Source organism: Morus notabilis, unplaced genomic scaffold, assembly GCF_000414095.1.
Source record: "Morus notabilis unplaced genomic scaffold, ASM41409v2 Scaffold1764, whole genome shotgun sequence".
Taxonomy (NCBI): Eukaryota; Viridiplantae; Streptophyta; class Magnoliopsida; order Rosales; family Moraceae; genus Morus; species Morus notabilis.
The window spans coordinates 24,214-43,543 of NW_010361950.1; the positions used below are offsets into that span (position 1 = coordinate 24,214).

The 19,330-nt window shown below is 33.7% G+C and overlaps 1 protein-coding gene across 1 annotated transcript; it reads left to right on the plus strand.

Moving 5' to 3' along the window:
• Positions 1 to 8,714: 8,714 nt before the first annotated feature.
• On the plus strand, positions 8,715 to 17,355 carry LOC21393451 (protein NRT1/ PTR FAMILY 5.5). The gene is made up of 5 exons (XM_010100905.2): positions 8,715 to 8,770; positions 15,182 to 15,263; positions 15,909 to 16,002; positions 16,119 to 16,630; positions 16,784 to 17,355. Exons 3-5 carry the CDS (start codon positions 15,955 to 15,957, stop codon positions 17,163 to 17,165), a joined length of 942 nt encoding a protein of 313 aa, XP_010099207.2. The 5' UTR covers positions 8,715 to 8,770; positions 15,182 to 15,263; positions 15,909 to 15,954; the 3' UTR covers positions 17,166 to 17,355.
• Positions 17,356 to 19,330: the final 1,975 nt, after the last annotated feature.

Sequence of the window (19,330 nt, forward strand, 5' to 3'; positions counted from 1 at the left end):
AACTTCCGCCGGCGATTGCGGCTGATTCCGGCGGGGGTGGAGGGCGTGCCGCATGTCGTTGAACTCAGCTCGTCGAGATCTTTCTATTGACACCGGTGGTGTCAAAAATGGAGGTCGGAATCTTAACTTGAGTATTTGGCCATTGATGGTTTGTGTGAGAGAGAACGTGAGAGGAGAGAGAGAATGAGCGAGAATAAGAGAAAGAAAGTGTAAGAACCCTAAAAATTTCACTATATAAAGTATCTGATTAAGGTAAGATTACGTGCCTGATCTTATCCTCAATTATTTCTTCTAAACAGATTAAATTTATACTGATTAGAGGTAATTAGTTTAGCTCACGTAAGTTAATCTACTACTTACAGTCCAATATTAATTTCTGAATAATTCAATATTGTTTTATATTTTTACTCGCGTAATATTTCAAACTGTTTCAAGTCTTGAAATTAATTTTAGACTGAATAAATTCTAAATTTTAATTTTCTGTATTCTATCCCGAGAATGACGTTTCTGACAGTGTCAACTCCCGAGCTCATATTGTACCCATCTACTATAGGTATTTATCTTGCGACTTTAACCTAACTGTCTGGCAATTAATGATTTTTTTTTCTTCTTTTAAAATGTCAGTGCATTTTTTTTTATACGCCGCTAACATCGTGTTGTGCTTGGAGATTCTTGAAATTAAGATTCTCAAACTATACTTGTACTGAAAATTATTCCGCCTTAAAATACGGCGAGAATTTATCGATCGAATTTACTTGATCGAAACATGAACTTAACATGAAATTTGCTATAGAATTTAGGAATACATATATTAATTCCATAAATCCTCCATTCACAATATAACATAATATAACATAAAAATACATGAATTGTATTATTTAAGGTCTGAAATTTTCTCAGTCATTACAGTTACTTCAATATACTTTTTCAATCTGAACCTAATCCAAGAGTCAGAAACTGACACTACAGGTAGGTCTGACCTATTAGGGAAACTGAATTAAACTGTAAAAAACATTTGAAAACAAATAAAATTAAATAAATTTTTTTTAAAATAACACAAGAAAGAAAAATAAAAAATTTCATGTCATCTGTTAAAAAGAAAGGAAGAGGACTTTTTTGGCTTTTTTAAGATGGAATTTTTAGCCCTTTTATATATGTTAAAGACGATATGTATAACTAGCTAAAAAAAATGAACAACCTAACCTTTGCCGTTGTGAGGGGACGACTACCAGCAAAGTGATTAAACACGAATATATGGCCAACACCACCAAATTTATTAGCAACGACATTATTAGCGATGACATACAAGCAATTAATAGAAGCTAAGTTTACAAAGCCAAAAAAAGAAAGAAAATTACAATACTCATCAAAACAAAGTTTTTCTTTTTTTAATAAACACGAGTAAATACAAGCAATCAATAGAAAAAGCTAAGTGTTTGATAAAAAGAAGTGATAACAAATTAAACTATAGCAAAATAAAGTAAAAGGAGAGAAAAGGAGTCAAATAGCAGTTAGGATCTTAAGAAAAGAAAAACGAAATCTAAATGATTAGTAGTGGGGGCAAAATTCAAGAAGAAATAATATGGGAAAATTAAAAAAAAGATTGAATTATTAAGCATATGGTCAACACCACCAAATTTTTTTTAAAAAAAGAAAGAAATTACAATACTCATCAAAGCAAAGTTTTTTTTTTTTTCAAAAAATAAACACGAGTAAATACAAGCAATCAATAGAAAAATCTAACACAAGTAACACAAGCATCATTTGGGGGTGATTCAGCTCAATAATACTCCTGTGAAAAAAAAAAAAAAAGAAAAAAGGAATTGGGAAATGGCACAAGTACCTTTTGAAAGACTTCAAATCTTGATGAGCCCCAATGGAGGTCAGAGAGACCCAAGTCGCAAACTAGAAATGAACAATGTGATGAGAAAATAGTGGCAAATTAGTTTAAGCATTTAAGAGCAATATATATATATATATATATATGATGATGATGATGAGGAAAACGAACCGGCAAACAAACCGCAAGGACAACTGAAATAGAAAAAAGAAAATTCCCTACGACATGAAGCTACACACACTTTTTCCTGTTTTGCATCGTCGTGTGCAAAACGTTGATAATTTTGTCTTTCAACAAATTTATCTAATTTACCTAAAAAAATAAAATTAATCATTCAGTTTCCGTATTATAGATTAAATTTTTTATAATTAGGTATTCCCTAAAAAATTTAAAATTATTCATTCATATTTTTTAATAAAGTAAAGCAAAGCAAAAGTAAAAAAGAATAAGAATAAAAATAATAAAATATGAAACTAGGCAGTTAAAAAGAAATAAAAATCTAAGTGGTTTAAGGATAAAAGACTATAGTAGATAAATGGAGAAAAAAAAAGAGAAAAAACTAAAGTAGAGCAAAGCAAAAGAAAAAATAAAGTAGAGCAAGGCAAAAGAAAAAAAGAAAGAGAATAATAAAAAAAAAGTATAAAATAGTATAAAAGAAAAGAAAAGCAAAAAACAAAAACAAAACCTCACCAAAACGGTGCGCTTTAGATGATAGAAAGATAGGCTATTTTATTATATAGTGATTAGTCTGAATTTTTCTAATTATATTATAAAACTTTAAAAGGAACGGAAAATTCTTTAACTGATGGACTCTTTCACCCTTTTCTTTTACTTTGTATTTTTTTTCCTGCGATTCACTGATTCACTTGACGTATCGATAAATCAGATATTTTTTAACTATTAAATTTATGTCCTTTTTTAACTTTTATGTGATTTTATGCAAATCTAACGAACAAAAAAACATGTTCTATCGATATGTTAGCATATCAAAGAAAGTCCCTTACAAATTTTCGTTTCTTTTATAAAAATTTGTCTTGAGTCTTTGTATATAAGTAAGGTACTACAAATTGAAATGAAATCTATTGAATGTCGGCTTTTGCTTTTTTCTTTTCCCTTTGTTCTTGCGATAGTTATTCCCTTAGTACTTGTTGTTTCCTTGAAATTTTCTAGAGTTTTCTTTTATAAGTTAGTCATTAGTTTGTAACCATTTTTTTATGGTAGTCAATTAAAGATTGATCGATTTATTATTAATTTACTAATAATTTATCATTGATAAATTGCAATTTGTTGATTTGATTCATTGTTAATTTACCATTAATTTATCATTAATAAATATGTAACTGTTAATTGAAATTGATTAATAATGAAGAATCATTTCATATTAATAAATAATAAACTAAAGTTAATCAATAATAAATTAAGTCAATCAGCGTTTGACCACTAAATTAATAAAAAAATAAAGCAAAAAAAAAGAAAATTGCCTACGACATGAAGCTACACACACTATTTCCTGTTTTGCATCGTCGTGTGGAAAATGTTGATAATTTTGTCTTTCAACAAATTTATCCAATTTCCCTAAAAAAATTAAAATTATTCATTCAGTTTCTGTATTATAGATTAGATTTTTTTTTATAATTAGCTATTCCCTACAAAAATTTAAAATTATTCATTCAGATTCTTTTTATAAAGTGAAGCAAAAGCAAAAGCAAAAAATAAAAAAATAAAAAAATAATATCTGAAACTAGGTAGTTAAAAAGAAATAAAGATCTAAGTGGTTTAAGGGTAAAAGACTATAGTAGATTAATGGAGGGAAAAAAAAGGAGAAAAAAATAAAGTAAAGTAAAGAAAAGGCGAAAAAAAAAGAATAAAAACATAAAATATGAAACTATTGGAGTTAAAAAGAAGTAATGATCTAATTGGATTAAGGGTAAGAGACTATAGTAAATAACTGAAGAAAAAAAAGATAAGAACAATAAAGTAAAGAAAAGTAGAAGAAAAAACCAAAAAAAAAGAGTACTAAATTCAATAAAAGAAAAGAAAAGCAAATAAAAAAAAAGAAGAAAAAAAAAACCTAAACCGCACCAAAACAGTGCGGTTTAGACAATAAAAATACAAGGCGATATTTTATTATATAGTGATTAGTCTAAATTTTTCTAATTATATTATAAAACTTTAAAAGGAGCGGAAAATACTTTAACTGGTGGACTCTTTCACATTTTGCTTTTGCTCTGTAGTTTTTTTTCTGTGATTCTCTCATTCACTTGATATACTGATAAATCAAATTTTTTTTAACTGTTAAATCTATGTATTTTTTTTTTATTTTTATGTGATTTTATGCATATCTAACGGACAAAAAAACTTATCCTATCAATATATTGGCGTATCAAAAAAGGTCCCTTACAAATTTTTCGTTTCTTTTATAAAAATTTGTCTTGAGTCTTTGTATATAAGGTACTACGAATTGAAATGAAATCTGGAATAATCGGCTTTTGCTTTTTTCTTTTCCTTTTGTTCTTGCAATAGTTATTCCATTAGTACTTGTTGTTTCCTTGGAATTTTCTAGAGTTTTCTTTTATAAGTTAGTCATTAGTTTGTAACTATTTTTTTATAGTAGTCAATTAATGATTGATTGATTTATTATTAATTTACTAATAATTTATCATTGATAAAACTGCAATTTGTTGATTTGATTCATTGTTAATTTATTATTGATCTATCATTAATGAACATGTAATTGTTAATTAAAATTGATTAACAATGAAGAATCATTTCATATTAATAAATAATAAATTATAGTTAATCAATAATAAATTAAGTCAATCAGCGATTGACCACTAAATTAATAAAAAAATTAAATTGTTTTTCTTAATTTTACAAATTTCAGTCATTATTTAAAAAAAAAAAAACATTTGCCTTTATATCTCATACTAACCATTTAAGCAAAGTATCTTTATTCTTAAATCATTACATATACATCTAATCTAACAACTATTAAAAGTGATGCTAACTTGGTACATCTAGGACTTACCAAGTATATCCAGAATTTACTATTAAAATTTGTGCTGTTCTTTTTTCAAGTGATTCTAACTTAGTAAACTTGGATAAACCTAAATTTAAGACGTGCAATAAAAAAATTGCAAGGAACTTCACTTTTATAAGCTTTAAATGTATGCCTATTTTCTACAATTTTCTTATTTTGAACCCATTGTCAGCCTATAAGATGAGATTCCTTGGTTTTTGAGGTTCGAACCAATAGGCAACGACAATCTTATCAGAGTAAGGATAATATTAAGAGTAAGTGATGAGTACTTATAAGTGTAGTATGTTTCACTCCTTAGGAAATTATTGAAGCCCAATTCTTGACTAGACAAGCACCTATATAGTTATTCTTGAGTAGGAAAATATGTGTATATCAAGTCATTCTAGATCAATCCGACTATGACGGCATCTTAGGAATAGTTTTCCTCGTAAGGATATAACGATGACTTCTACTATTAGAATAGTCACCACAAAAAAAAAATTGACATTTAACGTCTCTAATTAGACAGTAGTTTTATAAGAAACTGTCATTTAATGTGCTTGCCCAAAACGCAAGCCAACTGGCAAAATATTAGAAGATGTTTCTTGTAAGACCATTGTTGAGCAAAATATTTAATAATATTTTACACACAATATAATTTCACTTATGCTAGGATTGAATAAACATATGAATTTACTATTTTAAGTTCAACCCATTTAAGATTATAAAAATAACCTCTTAATTATAATTCATTGGTACAAGGGACTATCTTTTGATTCCAACTAAAATGGCAAATTCTATTTTTTTGTGAATTTGGAAAATTTAGGTGGATTTAAAATTATGATTGAGCTCGGTGAATTTGGCAGAGTTACCTACATACCCCATGGAGGGATCAAGTCATTTTTAGTTCAAATTTGGAATTGAGATTTGTATTTGGATAGGACTTTTTAGAAGTTGATTTTTTTCATAGTCCTCGTGAATTTCATTTTGAATTTTTTTTTAAGTTGAAATTTTGATGTTTTTCTACTCGAAATTGTATTTGAGTCTGTTCTAAGATTAAAATTTGAGACTTGTTGATCCATGATAAGTGAAGAAAATCTATTCCATTAATTCCGTACAACTCTATATTTTTTAGAGGTTCAAAATATTACAACCACTATTGTTGCACTTAGGATTTTTCTGTGCATAAAGAGATCAAAAATTACAACACTATATTTTTTGAAAGGTTCAAAACATTACAACCTTATTTTTGCACTTGAGATTCAACAAATTACAACCCTAATTTTTCTGTGCATGAAAGAGAATACTAACTAGATGGTATAGATACCAAATTTGATACATTTTTTTCTCTGAGGAAATTGTTAACCGATTGGTATAGAACTCGCCACAAAAAAAAAAAATAAATAAATAAATAAATATTTGAAACAGCACTCGGGGGGTTTACTAACCAAAATTTTCTTCTACGAATAGTGTTAGAGAATAGAATTTCTACAGAAAGTATTAGCGAAAAAAAAAAAATAGAAGAAGAAGAATACCTTTCTCGATGATGAAACCGTACCCTTGCTCTCTTTTTTTATTCTTATTTTTTAGTTTTTACTCCTTCTTTCTTTCTCTCTCTCTCTTTTTGCTGATCCCTTTTCCTTACTTCTGCAATCTGAACACACGCTTTTTTTTTTTATCTCCAGAGGGGCTTAGCATCCATTTGTTCTAATACTTTATTTTATTGTTTCACAACCCCGAATTAAATTGAATTTTTTTTTAATCCAAAACAGATTTCAGTTGTTATAATGATATGACCAATTAGAAAGCTCAAATACAATCTTTCTAGATCTAAACAGAATCAAGAAGAGTTACACTGATAATGGAGCACTAAGCTCAGCCAAACGACAAGCTCAAACTCTTTGGTTATTGAAGACCAGAGCGATGTGCGGCATAAGCGCAATTAAAAAAGGACACAATAGAGTCTCAAACAAGCGAAACGACATAATTAAAAACAGTTTACCAGAAAAGAAAGTAAAACAAGCACAGCAGCAAATAAAGTTTTACTGTTTATGCTTCTACATCAAATTTTAACAAGTAATACACAACCACATTATACGCTTGAAAAAACGAAAATTTGAGATTCCTTCTTTACCTTATTCCTGATATATTGTTTTAAAAACGTTTTTATTGTTTTATTTTTAAAAAACGTGAAAAATAAAAATGAGATTAATTCTAAACACAATTTATATTTTTTAGAGATTCAAAACATTACAACTTCTATTGTTGCACATGAGTTTCAACAAATTACGGCCCCAATTTTTCTATACTTGAAAGGGAATACTAACAAGATGGTATAGATTCCAAATTAGATGGGGAAGTAAGAGTTTTTGTCTTCAGAGTTGAATGCCTTTGAGAGTAAACTGGAAGTGTTTTTGCCCATCTGAACCTCGAAGATACAGCAAAACGCTTGCTCTTCTTTTTCTTTTTCTTTTTTTTCTCAAAGAAAATAAAATAATGAAAACCGACGTTTGCTCCGTTAAAGTGATTGAAGCTAAATAATGACATGTCGTATCAGTCCGTTATATGCCCTCATCAGTTTAATCCCTTTACAAAAAAAATTATTAACGTGGATGCGTATGAAATAACTTCTGAAAAGCAAACTACGCAATCCCAAACGTTATATTTCTTCTCTTTTATTTTTTCCTTAATTGCAATACTAAAAAAAAATCTATTATTTATTTATTTATCATTTTTTTTTTGCTTTCAAATTTTCTCTTATGGATCCCTATGAGAAACTTTGTTTACAACTGGTACCTCATAATTCTGGCAAGGAATTGGCGTTTGGGCCACTTTACTAGCGTTCAGTTAATTTGGATGAAATACGTGTTGTAGCCAGATTCAAAGCTCCAATTTCTTTATTTAATTCTTAAGAAACAAACTCTGGTTATTTGAGGTATTGATTTGATGGTGAAGAAAATGCCATCTAACATAGTCAACAAATTAGGGAGCTATTTTCAAAGTCGACGGCCTCGAAGAAGTCGACAGGGAACATGAAGGGGACATTAGAAATAGAAATTTATGACGCAGTAGCTGTCATGCAACACTTTTTTTTCTCTCATGACTATAATGTATGGCAAGCTTTTACAGAGCTATAGGATCTATTATCTAACACCATTCCTCAGAGTAGTGGTGAAATGAGATTTTTTTTATATGACTTGAAGAATATTGGAGGCTTCGGTCTCGTTCATTTTACCGATTCGAGTTTTCAGTTTTAGGTTTTTACAGTAAAAAGCTCTAAGAAAATGTCGCATCTCAGCTCGAATTGAAAACTCGAATCCGCGAAGTGAACGAGGCCTTACTAATTCTAGGAATTTAATATGAAGAGTTAATGTAATGACCGGAAAAAATTACCCACCGTTCTTTACCCATGTGCATCATGTTATCAACTAAACACACAAAGGAGATTTATCCTCCTATTTCCCTAAACTGCCGAGTATCCTCTTCCAAAAAAAAAAAAAAAAAAAAAAAAAAAAAAAAAGGAGCACTAAGTGGTCCTTGAGTTGGTTGTCTATATTTATCCAAAGTTAGAAGTTATTTACTCAATTTTCTTTGTCCTTCTCATAAGCTTTCCTAAGGATACAATATCTCATCCTCTCATTTAGTTGTGGCTGATTCTACTTTCTTTAAGTTACAGACTCATAAAAAAAAAAAAAGGAAAATAGAAAGCTTAGATCAAAGGCTAGGTACTCTAAAAGCTTTGATCAAGGTGAGAAAGTATTTTCCTTTTAACGGTTTTCTTTCCAAGTTGATGATTTTAGTTCAAGTTCTAACCTTAATTCTTTTCTTAGAGGAAGTCTAAGCTTTTCAAGAGAATTTAAGAGGCACCAAAGAAACCAAGAAAAGGAAGGCACACCTTTGGACTCCTCTAGGTACAAAGTTCAAAACTTTATAAAATTTTGTTTTGAGTTTTTGTATCTTAAGTAGGAAAAGATGGAACTTTTGTGTGGTTTCTAAGACCTATGTGTGTGTGCTAGAAATAGCATGATTAGCGTAGGATTGATTTCATTTTCATGATGAAAATTTAGATTATAGGGAACTTGGTTAGGTTTAAGCAATTGGTTATAATTTGGTAACTCAAAGTTTTGATTTTTCTCTTAAAATGCTAACTTTCAGGACTATGGCATGAAAATTTAAGATATATCATGATTCTTGAATGTTCGAAGTGTGTTTTAGTTTTAAATTTTTAAGTTGTTTTTCAAAACACTACAAAGCTGTCCAAAAAAACTGTTTCAAAATTGGGTAGCCACTGTTTGGAACCACATGGACTCTTTAGGAGCTGAATTGTAGTTTTCTCATAACATGAAAGGTTTAGATCTCGATGAGACAAATACTTCTTGTGAAGAACAGATTTTTAAAATCCGACTCTAGGATACAGTAAAACAAAATTGTATAGTTTTAACTAGACAAAATGAAAACAGTTTTGGTTTTTAACGAAAAAGTCCTTCAAAGAGTCATAGTTAGCTGAAATCCATCTGTGAAAATGATGAGTTAGCGGGTTGAGACGAGCCACCGGTGGTGATTGCAACCGATTGAGGTAGCGTGTTGAACAACGACATGGTGGCAAATCGTCTCCTTCATTCTTCATTTTCTGCAATCAATTCAGCAATTTGGCGATCGCTTTCCTCCTATTTACGCCTCATTTTAGCGAGCTGCTGGTCAATGGTCTATTGCTGGTTCAGCCATTGGCCACCTGATTGTTGACCATCCGACTACTGGTCGCCTTGTTGATTAATAGTGGCTTCGCTGTCAGTGCCAGTTCTGTTGTTGTTGTCGTTTGTCATTCCTACGGATGAAATAGTCTCTGAATCTTTCAATCAAGGGCCCCATGGTGGGCACCAAACTGTAGAGGGTGAAATCTACAATTAAATTTGTTAGAGGGTCAATGAGTGAATTCAGAAGATGACGTCAGTATCGCTTAACCAACGAAATAAATCAACAGAAAAATAAAAGAAGTAGGAACACAGAGATTTTATAATGGTTCTCCTAAAAATCCAGGGTACGTCCACTGTAGGGTCTTCGGTAGCTTCATTATGATTGAAGAAGATGATTACAATGATGTTCTCCATGGATACAAAGAGAACAATGTGAGAAAAATTCTGAAAAGTGTGTAAAAAGAGAGAAAATATGCTTGTAGTGATGAAACGTGTGTAAGAATGCGTGAACCCTTGTCTTGGATGCCTATAGTATGCATTTATAGGCTCTTTGACCTTTTAGTTTATGATCCTCTAGGAAATCTTTTCTTATAGGGATGATGCTTAGGGGGCAAGCATGTGGGATGATTAACTTTCTCCTTTGCTTTTCTGGACGTGATGCCTTAGTTTAATGCCGAATATGCATGCTGGAGATTAGATCTTCGTACTTAATTATCGGATGCTGAGCTGGCATGTCCATTTGACTACTCGTCTAGCGAGCTGCTGGACTGGTCGTTCCGCAGTGCTGAGCCCCTGCGAGCAGCCAAATGCTCAAGGCCTGTTTTGACTGGGGATTTCATAATTTGATCCAATTTTCCGAGATGTATGATGACATGTGTACCATGAGAAATTAGGAACGAAATTTGACCTTAACAAGGATCTTAAGAAAAGAAAAAAGAAATCTAAATGTTTAGTGGGGGCAAAATTCAAGAAGAAATAGTATGGTAACATTAAAAAAAAGATTACTATTAAGGATATGGCCAACACTACCAAATTTTTTTAAAAAAAGAAAAAAAAATTACTATACTCATCAAAACAAAGGGGGGTTTTTTTTTTTTTTTAATAAATACGAGTAAATACAAGTAATCAATAGAAAAGGCTAATATAAGTAATACAAGGCATCATTTGGGGGTGATTCTGCTCAATAATATTCCTGTGAAACCAAAAAAAAAAATTGGGAAATGACACAAGTACCTTTTGAAAGACTTCAAATCTTGATGAGCCCCAATGGAGATCAGAGAGATCCAGGTCGCAAACTAGAAATGAACAACGTGATGAGAAAATAGTGTCAAAGTTTCAGCATTTAGAAAATTCCGCAAGAACAACTGAAAAAGAAAAAAAGAAAATTCCCTACGACAAGAAGCTACACACATTTTTTCCTATTTTGCATCGGCGTGTGGAAAACGTTGATAATTTTGTCTTTCAACAAATTTATCCAATTTTCCTAAAAAAATTAAAATTATTCCTTCAGTTTTCGTATTATAGATTAGATTTTTTTTAATAATTAGCTATTCCCTAAAAAAAATTACAATTATTCATTCAGATTTTTTTTTATAAAGTAAAGTAAAGCAAAAGCCAAAAAAAAAAGAATAAAAAAATAAAATGTGAAACTAGGCAGTTAAAAGGAAATTATAAATAATCTAAAGGAGAGCTCAGGGGTACTGTTCACACAGACCCATTTTCTTGTTCCTTCTACAGTGAAGTGACGATTTTGCCCTTTTCCCCTTCATTTTCCTTCACTTTGCTAGGGGGTTGTTTCGTCTATTTGCCACTTGCGCGCTGCTTTCGCGGTTTTGCCCCTGCTCCTCTTTCCTTCTTCGGTCTCTTGCCCTGGTGTGTTTGGTCTTAGAAGAATGAAGAGAAAACTCCAGTGACGCTAATCAACGGTGGTTTTCCGCTGATTTTGATTTGAACTCGTTTTTCTCACTTTGAAAAAAAAAATTTCTCTCTCTTTGGCTGAGTGCTCTCTGGTCTTTACATGGAAAATGACACATGTTGATCGCATTTTTCCCTTACAAAACCGGCACTACAACAAATATCATTATCAATAGCTAACCAAAAACGCTATTAAGCACTACCAATAGCGTTTTGTGGAGCTTTAGGACATCAGACGCTATTAAAAGTCCTACGAAAACATAGCGTTCTAAGAACGATATGAGAAACGCTATAGAATTAGGGTCTTATAACGTTTTAAACATGTTATTTTAAGCCTGTTACAACTATTTGGCGTTGTTATGATACAGATCAATAGCTTTTCTCCCTTGTTATGTCATACTCTTGTAGCTTTTAAAAATTATTACTGAATATTTTACCAATAGTAAAAGTAATACATACTAACTTCCTATCTACTTTTATTATGTTAATATCCTTTTAAATTCATTCAAATAGATAGTAATGCCGAGCAACATCTTACATCCAAATAGAAACATTCAAATTAAAACATAAAAACTTTTATTGTAATAATTGTTATCAGTATCTACAAAGTTGGCAATAAGATGTTTACAACACAAGTCACACCATTTGGGTAACATCCGAAGCGAGTTCGTGATATTCGTGTTAAGATTGAGAAGAAACAGAATGCAGCACCGCTAGGGGCTAGTAGACGAAGCCTGAAAGGTCTCATAAGGAAGCAGGATAAATTATTGGAGCTAGAAGAATATTACTGGAGACATAGATGTAGAATGGAATGGCTTAAGGGGGGAGATAAGAATACGAAATATTTTCACTAGCAAGCTTCTAAAAGAAGAAGACGAAATTCTTTACCGGGGCCTTGAGATTGTTGATGGGAGATGGGTTACCGTGGATGATGATATTGTGGTGGAAGTGGAAAGCTATTTCAGTAATATTTTTTTCTTTTATCACGCCTAGTGATCGTGATCTTACGGCAGTTTCACAAGCTGTTACATCTAGGGTTTCAGAAGAGCTGCGGAGTATGTTGGAGGAACCTTTTTCACCTAGTGAGTTCCGTGGAGCTCTTTTTAGTATGGGTCCTAATAAGGCACAGAGGCCGGATGGCTTTCATGCTAGCTTTTATCAGAAAAATTGGGCTGTGATTGGGGAAGATTTAACTACTATGTGCTTGCTGGCTCTTAATGGTGATGAATTGGAGCGTGAGCTCAATAGAATGAATGTGGTCCTTATTCTAAAAATCAAGGATCCAAGGAGGGTCTCAAATTTCTGCCCGATTAGTTTATGCAATGTCACTTACACAATTATCTCAAAAGTTCTTGCAAATAGAATGAAGAGAGTGCTTCCTTCGCCCATAGCCCCGTAACAGAGTGCCTTTGTCCTGGGTCGATTGATTACGGATAACATCCTTGTGGCGTTTGAAGTAATTCATTCAATTCGGAGGAAGATTGGTGGTAGGGAGGGCTTAATGTGTCTCCAATTAGATATGAGTATGGCTTATGATAGAATTGAGTGACCATTTTTGGAAAGGATGTTTGCTAGGCTTGTTATGGAATGTGTGACTACGTCTCAATTCTCCTTCATTATAGGGGGTGAGGCACGAGGTCGAGTGTGTCCGGACCGGGGCTTACGTCAAGGATGCCCAATCTTTCCATATCTCTTTCTCTCGTGTGCAGAAGGCTTATCAGCTCTCATTTGGATGGCAGAGGAAAGAAGATGTATTTCAAGAATTGTCATGGCTCATCATACACCTCGAGTAAGTCATCTTTTCTTTGCGGATGACTATTATTTTCAGTAAAGCCAATAATGAGGAAAGTGTTGCTATTTTAGAGGTGTTTGATTTATATGCAAAAAGCTTCAGGACAGGTGACACATTTTGATAAGTCGAGTTTTTTTCTTTTATCACGCCTAGTGATCGTGATCTTACGGCAGTTTCACAAGCTGTTACATCTAGGCTTTCAGAAGAGCTGCGGAGTATGTTGGAGGAACCTTTTTCACCTAGTGAGTTCCGTGGAGCTCTTTTTAGTATGGGTCCCAATAAGGCACAGAGGCCGGATGGCTTTCATGCTAGCTTTTATCAGAAAAATTGGGCTGTGATTGGGGAAGATTTAACTACTATGTGCTTGCTGGCTCTTAATGGTGATGAATTGGAGCGTGAGCTCAATAGAATGAATGTGGTCCTTATTCTAAAAATCAAGGATCCAAGGAGGGTCTCAAATTTCTGCCCGATTAGTTTATGCAATGTCACTTACACAATTATCTCAAAAGTTCTTGCAAATAGAATGAAGAGAGTGCTTCCTTCGCCCATAGCCCCGTAACAGAGTGCCTTTGTCCTGGGTCGATTGATTACGGATAACATCCTTGTGGCGTTTGAAGTAATTCATTCAATTCGGAGGAAGATTGGTGGTAGGGAGGGCTTAATGTGTCTCCAATTAGATATGAGTATGGCTTATGATAGAATTGAGTGACCATTTTTGGAAAGGATGTTTGCTAGGCTTGTTATGGAATGTGTGACTACGTCTCAATTCTCCTTCATTATAGGGGGTGAGGCACGAGGTCGAGTGTGTCCGGACCGGGGCTTACGTCAAGGATGCCCAATCTTTCCATATCTCTTTCTCTCGTGTGCAGAAGGCTTATCAGCTCTCATTTGGATGGCAGAGGAAAGAAGATGTATTTCAAGAATTGTCATGGCTCGTCATACACCTCGAGCAAGTCATCTTTTCTTTTCGGATGACTATTATTTTCAGTAAAGCCAATAATGAGGAAAGTGCTGCTATTTTAGAGGTGTTGGATTTATATGCAAAAAGCTTCAGGACAGGTGACACATTTTGATAAGTCGAAAATTACATTTAGCCCAAATGTGTCGATGGAGGATTGTGCAGTCATCCAGGGACCTTTTTGTTTGGGAGACCATGGCTTATCCCACGATAAGTACCTTGGGTTACCTTCCTTTGTAGGGCGTAATAAGAGGGCCACTTTTAATGCGGTTAAGGACAATGTTCTCTGTAAGCTCAAACTGTGGAAGGGGAGATTTTTTTCAATGGCAGGACGAGAGGTGCTTATGAAGGCGGTTGCACAAGCTACGAGAGGAAGATTCATTGGATGAGATGGGAGAAGTTATGTAAGCCAAAGTGTGAAGGTGGAATGAGGTTTAGAGATGTTATAGCCTTTAACCAAGCCCTCCTGGCTAAGACAAGTTGGAGGATTATTAATAACCCTAAATCCCTACCCCAAGATGAGTGCTCTTCTATTTTGACTTCCCCAGAGCCTCTGATAGCACAGCCAAGACAGTGATGGGTTGTCTGCCCCTATAGGGGTACGATGGCAGAAATTTTGAGAATTCAAGAGAAGGTCATGGCGATATGAGCCGTTTATAATTACGATAGGTGTCAAGTGGAAATAATAAATTTATAACATGGCAACAAACTAAGGAGCTGGATTTTCAAGTTTGGAAAATTGGTTGGAATCTTGGCTTTAAATCTATTAAAGTATTTTCTCTCACAAAAATTTAAATTTAAAATAAATTTCTACAACAGTGACGTTTTCTCTTACAAAATTTAAATTTTGTTTCAAACCACACCTTCTAAACGTACCCTAAGTTCAAACTTCTACACTTGTATTAATACATTTTGGTCTTCATGATTCTAATACTCAAATGTTTAACTTTTTGAATTATGACAGCTTCTTTTGTTTTTGTTCAAAAACACGTGGGAGACTTAGTAACACATTGCAATCATGATATATTCCTTTTGGAAACTCAAAGGTAAGTGAATTGAAAACAATACAAAACTATCTTAGTCCCGTTCTTTTTACAATTTGAATCACAACTTAAATATTTTATTTAGTTTTTTCTTTCACATAAATTCAGTTTTCATTCACAACGGGCCCTTAGAGTTTTGGGCTTTAGTACTTTGTGTTCCCTGTACTTTTTTGCGGTTCGGCACCTTCATCAACCTAAAGCTTTTGTAGCTCTTGTGCTCCTAAACTTTAGGTTTGACACTTTTTTTTTTTTGTCATGACGTGAAGCTGTTGATTGCTATTAATTGAAAGCTTGACGTTCTTTGAATTCAGATTATGTGTCGTTTATGAAAATAAGAGATTCATGTTGTATTCTTTGATCTATACCTAATATTCCAACTTTAAGATAAAAATTACAAATTTTGCAGTAAATAATGTATTTTAACTAAAATTTCAAGAACGTTACATTTATAATAAAATGTCGAGTTTTTAGCACTAAAATTTGAACTGTCAATTTAAATATGATCTGAACTTTCTAAATTGTAGGTTTGATATGGGCGGATACGCTTGCTTTATATGTCTTGTGGTTGCTGGTGACATTCTTAACAGATGTGTGGGGACTCAATTTTATAACTGCTTCTCTAATTGTAAATGTGTTTTGCGGCCTCAGGGCTATATCGCCTTTAGTCATCCACTATATAGCCGATACTTTCAATATGGGTTACTATTGGATGGTTTTACTCACTAGTTCTACCTATGCTACTGTAAGTCCACCTTCCCAGTTTGATTCCTAAATTCATCATCATTTATTCCAAACATTGATCATCGAATATTTGTTACATAAATATCTAACTTTTTCTACGATTATATGGCTCATCAGGGGTTAGCTATTTTGGCAATATCAACAATAGGAGTCTGCAAAAGTGGGGATGGTCAGACGGCCGTGTGCCATAGTAGCATAATGCGAAAAATCCTGTTTTCCACATCATTTGTGTTTTTAGTTCTTGGAGCTTCTCTGGTTCGGTTAACATGGTTAAAGGATTTAATCGATGAAGAGGGAAAACAATTATCGAGATTGTCGAAGACCTTAAAAGTTGTCTTCACGATCATTATTCATTTGGTTGGAGCTCTCGCAATTCCTTACATAAATTCATGGCCGCTTAGATTTGGAATACCGGCAATATGTATGCTGGTAGCAACAATTATCTTCTGGAGAGGCCGCTTTAGGTCATCGCATGCTTCCACAGAAAGACCCAAAGAAAGACCCGTAATTACTGTGTTGAGGGTCCTTGTTGCTTCTTTTTTAGGAACATTCGATAAAAACTTAACAAACTCTGCTGAGCCGAATGCGAGAGAAGATGATAGATCAATTGTTCGTAGTTCTCACCTCAGGTAACTTGTGCTCTATTTCTCTCTCAATCACAACCATACGTGAAGATTATTACAAAAATTTTGTTCACAATTTGTTCAAGCACCAGCACAATTTTATTGATAATTAATCGTAAATTTAACCGCTTAATTAATCAACTGTACTAATGAATGCAGGTGCCTACATAGAGCTACAAATTATAATTTATCAAATCATAATCCGGAGTTAGAAATAAATAGGTGGAAGCATTGTACGGTTGAAGAAGTGGAAGAAGCCAAAAAAGCCATATGCGGAATTCCCTTTTGCATAGCCTTCTTCGTGCTTGGAATCATATCTTCTCTTGGAGACACTTACTTCATTCAACAAGCAGAAACAATGAATCCCATGATTGGCAACTGGGACGTTCCTCTCCAAATCCTTCAACTGTTTTGTCTACTTGCAAAAGCGGTTATCGCCAAATCTTATTCGAAAATAGCAGATAAATTTTATGGCAACGCGAGATCAAAGTCTGCAGGCTTTCATGGGATTTTAATATCAACAATTTTTGCTGCACTATGATGTATTACTGCCGCTACAATGGAGGCTCGTAGACTAGATGAAGTCGAGAAACATATGTTATACGTCACCTATAACACAGTTCCGTTGACTATGTTTTCGTTGGTTCCACAATACCTACTCCTTGGGGGGCTTGATGGAATTGTAGAGGAAAGCATTGATCTATTCTTCAGTGATCCGGCCCCTAACTCTTGCAACCAGCGTTTTGCTTACGGTTTTTACGGATTTGGAACCATTGGCAGTATCTTGTCGGTTTATTTAGCTCGTCACATCAGTGCTTGGGGAGACGATACTAGCTGGTTCGAAGACCACCTAAACGATAGCCGTTTCGATAAGTATTGTTGGGTAATGACAGGGCAGAGTGCAGGTAATTTTATATTTTGCTTGATCTTGTATTATCTCACTGATTTGAGATTGGCAGCGTCGACGGAGTCTCATCCTCAGGCTACCACCTCTGTTGATGTCAACAATGAAATCGAGTTGGTCGAATTAGACTCAGCTGTTTCTTCTTGCTGGACAATACAATCTCTTTTTTTTTTTTTCTTTTTTTTTTCTAACGAAAATAAGTATCATGTTGTTGATAAAAAATATTTCAGAATATTTTACACAAACATAATTTCACATGTACTATTTCACCTGTACTAAGATTGAATAAACATAGGAATTTATTATTTTAAGCTCGACACATTTAAAATTATAAAAATAACCTCTTAAATACAATCTATGGGTATAAGGGAACGCCTTTTGATTCCAATTAAAATCTCAAATTCTATTTTTTGTGAATTTAGAAAATGTGGGTGGATTTAAAATTAGGATTGAGCACAGTGAATTTGGTCGAGTTGCCTACATACCCCATTGAAAGATCAAGCCACTTGTAGTTCGAAATTTAGAATTGAAGAGTTTAGATAATTCCTCGGTGTATGATCTTATGAGGAATTAAAGCACTTTAAAATTTGATTTTGCTTCTATTAGGATTTTTAGGATTTAATTTGATCTCAAAATTGCACATAAATTTTAAGTTGCCTACGTATCCAATAGGAAATAAAGCCAATTATAGTTCTCGAATTTCAATTTTACTTTTGGAGAATTCCTCAGTATATGACGCTATGAGGAATTCAAGGATATTTTAAACTTTGAACAGATTTGAAAGTTGTATTTAGATAATTCTCTCGTATATGACCCGTGAAGGCCTGCGGCCCGGCCCAAGCTCAGTTTCGCCAAAGCCCGAATTTGGCCCTTGTTTGGCCCGGCCCAGGCCCACGAAACAGGCCGTTGAAAAGCCCTCTAGCCCGTTCAGATTGTGACCATTTGGCCCTTCACAGGCCCAACGATCGGCACATGACGGGCCTCCTGTTAGGCCCGTCACGGGCCGACCGTTGGGCCCGCGAAAGGCCTAATGGTCACAATCCGAAAAAACCCCCAAAATTCTCTATAAATACCCCTTAATCCCACCCTAAATCTCACACAATAATTCACTCTCAACTTCTCATGTCACTCGCATTCTATCTCTCTTCATGTCTCTTTGATTTTGATTGTAATCTTTTTTCTCGTGATCACTCATTTTCTTGCTCTTTCAATTACAAAGTTTAAGTTCAATTAATTTCCTAAAAATGGTCGCATCAGACTTTCCCGATTTCACTGCTCTTCCCGAGCTTGGTGATTAGTCATTTTTTGAGGATGAAATGATGCCTCCCACCCCCCCCCCCCCCCCCCCCCTACGGAAGCAGAAAATGCTTCGGTTGATAATACTTCAGTGCACACCGAGGAAGTTGGAGAACGTCGTAAGGGAAAAAGACCGCAAACTTATTTTGCATGGCAGTATTTCACAGAGAAGGTCCGACCAAATCTAAAAACAGGTGAAATGAAAATTCGTGCGGTATGTAAGTATTGTAAAAAATGCTTTTCTAATAAAAAAGGTGGGGCTACTAGTCATCTGGATAGACATTAGAAAGCATATCTACCGTTGCACCAAGGTGGGAGTGTGGACTCCCACCAACAAACACTATCACTCACATCACAAGGGTTGTAAAATTTTACATACGATGCACAATGTGCTCGTGAGGCACTAGCTAAATTTCTAACTAGTGCCGAATTACCTCTTTCTATGCGTCGTTCGAAGAATTCATACAGACGGTCTTCTGCCCATAATTTAAATGATTAAGTAGCAA